Consider the following 7,432-nt stretch of genomic DNA (forward strand, 5'->3'; position numbering starts at 1 on the left):
TATGACTGCTGTTGAAATCACACGTGGTTTCACTCAAAAACACTGTAAACACATTAATAAGTGCAGTTTGTTTTAAAGCATCCCGGTTGCACCAACCAGTTGACCTTAATACGTCGCATGAAACATTTTCTCATTTACGTTTAATGAATTAATTTATCTTATCCTCCAGGTGGCGCCGTTTCGGCTGCAGAGGAGCGTCCCTGTGCTGTCGGCGCCACCTTGAGTTGAAAGATTAAAACACAATAGAGCCGACGTTGATTTACGGTTGCTTTTTCAAATCCGGCTACATTTTGTTCACTGAGCAGTAACTTGTTCTGGCGTCGAGGCCGAACGGCTTTCATGATTCCATAAAAGCAAACAGAGAAACTCACATTAACTCCAAAAGAAGCTGGACTCATTTCATCACCATGATCTACGATTGAAGAGGCGACGTGTGCCACGATGCTTTACATTCATGTGTTGCACAGGCGCGGCTCTTTGCGTCAACATTCTTTGAAGGCGTTTCCGAGCTGCAGGAGCTCCGACCGGGTCGGTTTAAGTGCTTTTCTTCATTTTGACGCCCGTTCCCCTGAAGCGGTTCCAGTTAGTGTGGATGCATAGTGGATCTAAACATCTTTCTGAGCCCGAGCCCCACAACACGGTCCGCCGCCGTCAGGTGGGAGTGTCCTGACTCACAAATTCTACGGTCCGTTTCTGACTGTGGGGGAAAGATGGGGGAGCCGGGCGGGGCGAAAATGAGTCCAAATGAACCGAAAACAAAGAAAAGAAGCCAGTTCCTCCTCTTCGTCTCCCTCTGGCACAGTGTTGGTCGAGTTCCTGTTTAAAAAAAAAAAAAAAAAAAAGCCTCCCAGCTCCTTCTCTCTTCTCCCCGACGCTACATGATGATCCGCGGCTCCGGGACCGACTCGTTGATGGACTTGTGCGGCAGCACGTTGGCCCCGTTCAGGTAAAGCTCATCGTTCACGATCACGTCTTCGCCCAACACCGTCACGTTCTCCATACGCACCTGACCACACGGGACCCAACACCACCAGTCAGAGCACCGGCACGGCGTCCGACGCTTCCAGGGAGAGTGATTCTGAAACACTCACCCACTGGCCCACCGACGAGCTCCATCCCACGATGCAGCTCTCCAGCCAGGAGTGGGATCGAACCCGGGACCCCTTCAGCACCGTGCAGCGTTTTATCCTCACGCCGTCCTCCACCACCACGCCGGCGCCGATGGTCACGTTGGGGCCGATGGTGCAGTTCTTTCCGATCTGAGCCGTGGGATCCTACAGGGTGAGGAAGAGACCATCACCACCATCATCATCATCCTCCTCATCATCATCGGACTTTTCATTCGCTTCAACTTCCTTCACACCGTCAACATCTTCCTCATCCTCATTGTCCTTCACAGCATCATCATCATCATCCGCGTATATGACATCATTTACATTGTCAATCTTCAACGTGTCATCATCCTCATGTACAACAGAATCTGCCTCTTCATCTTTCTCACCCTCGACATTCTCTACATTACCAGTCTTCTTCCTCTTTCACCCCCCCCCCCCCCTTACCACCAAGACGTTGCCGAGGAAACCGGGCCCCGTGTGCAGCTTGTCAGGAGCCTGTTGTCTCAGGGACTGCAGGTACATGCACATCCCGGTCAGGAAGTCTTTCGGCTGCCCGATGTCCATCCAGAACCCTGCACACACACACACACACACTGTAAGCTGTTAGTTACCATGGAAACGAGCAGCAGGGCGGCTCCTGGACTACAGGACAGGAAGCTTTAGCTGCTCAGCTACACTCGCAGAGAGGAGCGAGGATGTAGAGATGCACCAGAAGCAGATCTCTCCTACGTGCACAGATCCGTCTAAATTCATCTCTTTGTTGTTTGTTTTCATTTTCCCCGAGTCGGTGCTTCTCTACAAACGCTTTCCTCTCCGGGACTATGCGAGTTTTCAGGTGTGAAGAAGAGCCCAACCACTTACGTCTGGTGGCGCCGCGAGCTGCAGAAACCAGAGGAAGCACACGAGTCAAGCTAACGACAAGTCGCTCCGTCGCCACGGCAACATTCCGTCGACTCTATAGTTTGGTGGCGTATGATTGGATGTCATTGGGGCCAGATCAGTACAAGTGGAACAGAAAAAGCTCTAAATACAAACAATTCCAAAATGTTCCAGTAGCTTTAGTGCAAATAATCATCCTGGACAAAAAAAATCTATTTTACGTTTTATTTTGACATCGTCTGACTTTCAAGCAGATGCTATTTGAAATAAATTAGAACTATCTACAATAATAGACGAGAAACATTAACAATGACCACTGAGTGAAATTGTTGTTAATACGGGATCTTGAAAATGATTTCATTCGGAATTTGATGGCAGAGAAACATTTCATAGCTTCATACTTAAAAGTCATTAAATGACCACAGCCTCGTCGTGTATTTATGCTGAGTCACTTTATTTATTATCCTTTTTTAATCATCGGTCTCTAATCTGTTTGTTTTGATGCCTTTCTGTTCTAAATATCTTTACTGAGCTTTGTAAAGTGGTTTCTGATCAGTGCTTCATCAGTAATCGTGCTTCGAAATTGTCGTGTTTGTCATTGCGTAACTCCGGCTGTTTTTACAGTCGACGGTGAACCAGGAAATGGCTGCTGGGAGTTTTGGAGGGAAATGACTTCCTGTTCTTGCCTGAAGACGGGAGCTAAAGACGCGATGACAGTATCATGAAGTCGGAGATCGTCACATGAGGCGACGGCGGTAGTTACCCTGCAGCTCCATGGCGTACAGGTGACCCTCCTCCGCCATGACGGGAAAGATCTCTTTCTCTATGGACGTCGGTCTGAGCTGCGCACAGAGAAGTGGACGGAAATAAAGACGCAGCCGCTCCACCCTTTGCCCACACCGCTCCTCGCCAGGGACTCACCTGGATCCTGCCGAGCATGCTGGGATTGAAGATGTACATGCCGGCGTTGATCTTGTTGGAGACGAAGACCTGCGGCTTCTCCACGAAGCGATGGATCCGCCCGCCGTCCGTCTCGAACACCACCACGCCGTACTTGGACGGCTCCTCCACCCGCGTCACCTGCACACCGTCACTCATTCAGCACTTCAGGGGGTGAAACAGGAGGCTGGCGGTAAAAACCCGGCCCGTCGGATGATGTGTGTGTCCGTGTGTGTGTGTGTGTTCCGCACCACGATGGTTCCCTCCTTCCTGTGTTGATGGTGGAACTGCAGCAGCTCTTTGAAGGGAAAGTCACAGATGACGTCCGAGTTGAGGACGAAGAACGGCTCACTGTCGACGCTCAGCAGCTCCCGGGCCAACGCCAGCGGACCCGCTGTGTGCGCACACACACACACACACACACACACACTAAATGAAGGCGGTCTTGCTGAGCCTTGAATATTTTGACTTTCTTTTTTCTGTGTTTTTATTTTTCTTCCATCTGTTCTGTTTGGTTTCGTCTGGGGAAAAAAAGAGAAACTCACCGGTTCCCAGCGGCTCCTTCTCATGAGAGAGCGAGATACGAATCCCCAGCTGTGGACAAAACACAGAAACATCTCAGGAGGCTTCCAACTCCAGAGCTTCTCTCACGTTTCCGCTGCACCTCGTGGTTTGATGCCGCTTGTGGGAGTTTGTCGTAGTTTTATGTCAATCTGTGGTTGTATTAGCCCTTTTTGGAGTTTATTCACATTTACTTTGAAATAGATATTTTATTTTTGTGTGTCATTCCGGCAGTTTTTCAACATTTCTTGTGTCATAAAATATATATACAATATAAAATATATTGTTAGCTGTTAATGAGGCCCAAGACTGGAACAACACGAGTGCGTGTCTGCTGTGTGAGTGTAGTGTTTTTGTACAAACCCGTTGCTCCTGGACTCTCATCTCTCTCTCCAGCAGCTCTGACATGTAGCTCACAGCCAGAACCACATGGTCCACCCCGGCCTGCAAACACACAAGAAGAGAACACAAATTGTCAAAAACTTAAACAAAACAAACGAGAAAAAAAAACACACACACGTGAACATGAGCCTTCTTCGTGTCCTCCTCACCTTCACCAGCGCCTCCACCTGGTGCAGCAGGATGGGCTTGTTGCAGAAGTCCACCAGCGGCTTGGGGACGCTCAGTGTGAGCGGACGCAGCCGGGTGCCGTACCCCCCCACCAGGATCAAAGCCTTCATGCCTCCGCCGTTAGCAACAGTCACCGCAGCGACTGCAGAGCATCAATAAGGGGACGTCTTCCAACCTGCACAGGAGAGGAGGGGCGATGAAAATGATCACTCCATTAAAGTGAATAAATCAAACCAAAACAGAACAGGTGGACCTGCTCTTTAGATCTTTTATTGAAACGGAGAAAGAACAGTGAACATCATTTTGTGGGGAACAAACTCGAGGTGACGCACGGCGGCTTTACATGTCGGCAAATTTAGTTGTTCACAAGTTAAATAAGCCCAAAGTAGGACACTTTCTAGACTTTGGACCAGACATGGAAACGTGCCCAGAACCTTCATTTTGAAGTGATGTGCCTTTAGTGGGGGTGTCATCAGTGTTTGCCTTCATTTGGTCAAATCAAGAAAATCTACTTTTATTTCTTTTATGTCTGGACCTGTCTTAAATATGTGTTGTATTTTATTGTGTGGGCTCTTGTTAAAGAAATATTTCTGTCACCGCTTGAGGCAGACAATAAAGTTTCTTCATCTACCTCCCGATTCCAGTCCTATGGCACTTTTCCACCACTTGAGTTGTCTCTAAACTGCTTTGTGCTGCTAAAAGCATGCACGCACACACTAATGGAGGTGGCAGTCATGCAAGTTGTGGAATCCAGCCAGCGACATTCTGAGAGATAGACAATCACGCTACCAACCGAGCCACAGCCAGGAGACAAGCATAGAGTTTTAAAAGTCTCTTAACAGAGTCATTCAGACTGCAAGAGACAAAACGACCACAATTATTTTCATTTTTGGTCTCATTAGTTTGAATTCAATGTCTTTGTGGTGTTTTTTGTGCTTCAGGTTAAGTTATTAAGGATCTTCGTTTTTTGTGTCATTGTGATTCCGTATCACTTAATAACTTATCAAATCATACTATATTGATCTGAGGAAAGTGACACAGAGCAACAGTAGCTCATAAAAATGGTGACATAAAATAGATTTCTATGAGGAAATCATTTTCCAATTGAGCAAAACTAGAGTCAGATTAACATAACACAATTCTGCATCTCGGTTTCATTTTCTACATCGAACATTGATTAAAATAGAGGCGGCTTGAGTCACTCCAGTGTAAAAAAAACTTCCCTCAGTGTACTACGGTCTGGTAAATGTTGCGATGACAGCGTAGTGTTCAACAAACAATCTGACACTGAAACACCACAATAACCGAAGCAGATCAGGAAGCACAGATTTGATCCAGCCGCCATCTTCATCAATGGAGTGTGTGGAGAGGACCTAAACATTCAGGTTCCTTGGCGTTCTCATCGCTGCTGAACATGCAGCGACGAGAACATTACAGTTTGGTACTCGAATGGCTGTGAGGTGGGAGAAGACACAGAAGATCATCGGCTGCTCTCTCCTCTCCAAGATTGCCCACAGCTTGGATTCAACCTGTTTGACATCCTATTGCCCCCGTGGCAGAGGCAACAGGTGCAACAAGGTGCAGCAAAGCGACGACAAACATCCAGAAGCAAATTCTTTCCCAGAGAACAAGATCATCTTAATGTCAAACATTCATTGATTCACACATATATTCTGCACATCACAAAAACAATGCAAATCACCTATTGTGAACCACTGCATCTTGCACTTATAAACGGTATATTAGTATTCTTACATTTGTTCATTTGCAATGAGAGAGGAGCACTGCTCAGATTTCATATATATATTGTGTTCTAAAAGTGGAAACGACTTGAGGAGCCACCTAATAGACATGATTGCACTGCAACCACGAGAAGTGGGATGATTATAGAACTTGGATCAGCTTTTAAACATGAGACTTGATTCAAAGAACCCAACAACTCATGAGACGAGTTGTTTGGTTACTTACTCATCAAATCACCTGCCATCACAAGCGTTCATGAAAAAGTAACAAGGAGGGCTAACTGGTGTCACTAATAGACATAGTGTGACTTTATGAGCCAAATGTTTCGGTAATAATAGATCCAGAGGTCAAAAAATAAACATAAACTCAACCGAGTGTTTGATTTTACTGAATGAGCTCATGCTAGCTACACCAGCTAACAGACTGAACCTGAACCCGCCAGCAAAACAACTTTTTCTAATAAAGCAGAAACACGTCTCTAGAGCATTCTCTGTGTGTGCGAGAGAGAGAGATTTAAAAAAAAAAATTGGTGAAACTTACAGACGAGCAGCTTTTGAGAATGACTGAATGCCTCCGGAGTGACACGTAAGGTCCAAATGTTTGTCTTCCGGTGCAGCCTATTTTTTCAAAACAAGAGCCGAAAGTCAATAGAAAACAGCGCGTATGACAATGAATTCACCTCGATCACTTACGCTGCTTCAAAAGCAAGATATTTGATGCTAATATTGAAATAGATCTCTTTTGAAGTAATAATAATAATAATGATAAACAACAACCAGATTCTTTATTGTGAATGCCGTAGCCATTCACGCAACTATTTGACGTGCTTTATTTTGAAAGCAACATCCTTGTTTCCGGTGAGACTATTAATATCCTCCACAAGTAGCCACGCCTTCTTTACACTTCTGACCAATCAGAGAAGAACAGCGTGGCGACGGAAGCAGGCTTTAATCGCTCCAAAATCAACAGACATTATGAAATTAAGTGATAAATCAAATACTCGGAACGCAAAAAAAATTCTAACGGATTATCCATTTAATATTAATTTAATGTCAATTTTGATGTAAATCAGTTTTCATGGAGACGACTGACTATAAAAAAAACGAATCTAAATATTAAAGAATCATTGCATTTTCTAGAAATCATTTTACTGCATATGTCAAGCTACAAAAGAAATGTACCAAGTCTAAAGGAAATTCAGAATCGTTTTTTATTTATGCAATTATACATGTTAGAAAATGCTTGTTTGATTTTATTTCTGAAGAATATCAAACAGGCTGATTTAATGTAGTGTTTGGGCTGAGACTAAATCTTAAATGCGACCTCTATTAAATGTTATTTATACCAAAAAATCGTCCACTTTAAAGCTTCCAAACCATTAGGCGTCACAGTATACAACTTGAAAATGAAATTTTATTTGTGTTTAAAACTTTTACGAGCAACTCACACCTTGTGTCTATAGTATTGTAAATTAAAATCAATTTATTCCAAAGCATCTTTTTGGTTTTCGTAGAGAAATAAAATAAATGGATGTGAAATTCAAAGCATCAGACAAACTTTATTTCAAAAACAAAGCAGCTGACTCACCTGACCAGTGATAATAAATACTTATATTAAAACGGCGA

The 7,432-nt window shown here is 44.6% G+C and overlaps 1 protein-coding gene across 1 annotated transcript; it reads right to left on the bottom strand.

The window, feature by feature from the left end:
• On the bottom strand, nucleotides 1-6,409 carry gmppb (GDP-mannose pyrophosphorylase B). The gene is made up of 10 exons (XM_080494846.1): nucleotides 6,348-6,409; nucleotides 4,046-4,239; nucleotides 3,858-3,938; nucleotides 3,479-3,527; nucleotides 3,185-3,327; nucleotides 2,916-3,074; nucleotides 2,758-2,836; nucleotides 1,560-1,687; nucleotides 1,092-1,274; nucleotides 1-1,006 (listed from the first exon to the last, which is right to left on the bottom strand). The coding sequence occupies exons 2-10, from the start codon at nucleotides 4,172-4,174 to the stop codon at nucleotides 875-877; spliced, it is 1,083 nt and encodes a 360-aa protein (XP_080350972.1). The 5' UTR covers nucleotides 4,175-4,239; nucleotides 6,348-6,409; the 3' UTR covers nucleotides 1-874.
• Nucleotides 6,410-7,432: the final 1,023 nt, after the last annotated feature.

Source organism: Blennius ocellaris, assembly GCF_963422515.1.
Source record: "Blennius ocellaris genome assembly, chromosome: 4".
NCBI classification, from domain to species: domain Eukaryota; kingdom Metazoa; phylum Chordata; class Actinopteri; order Blenniiformes; family Blenniidae; genus Blennius; species Blennius ocellaris.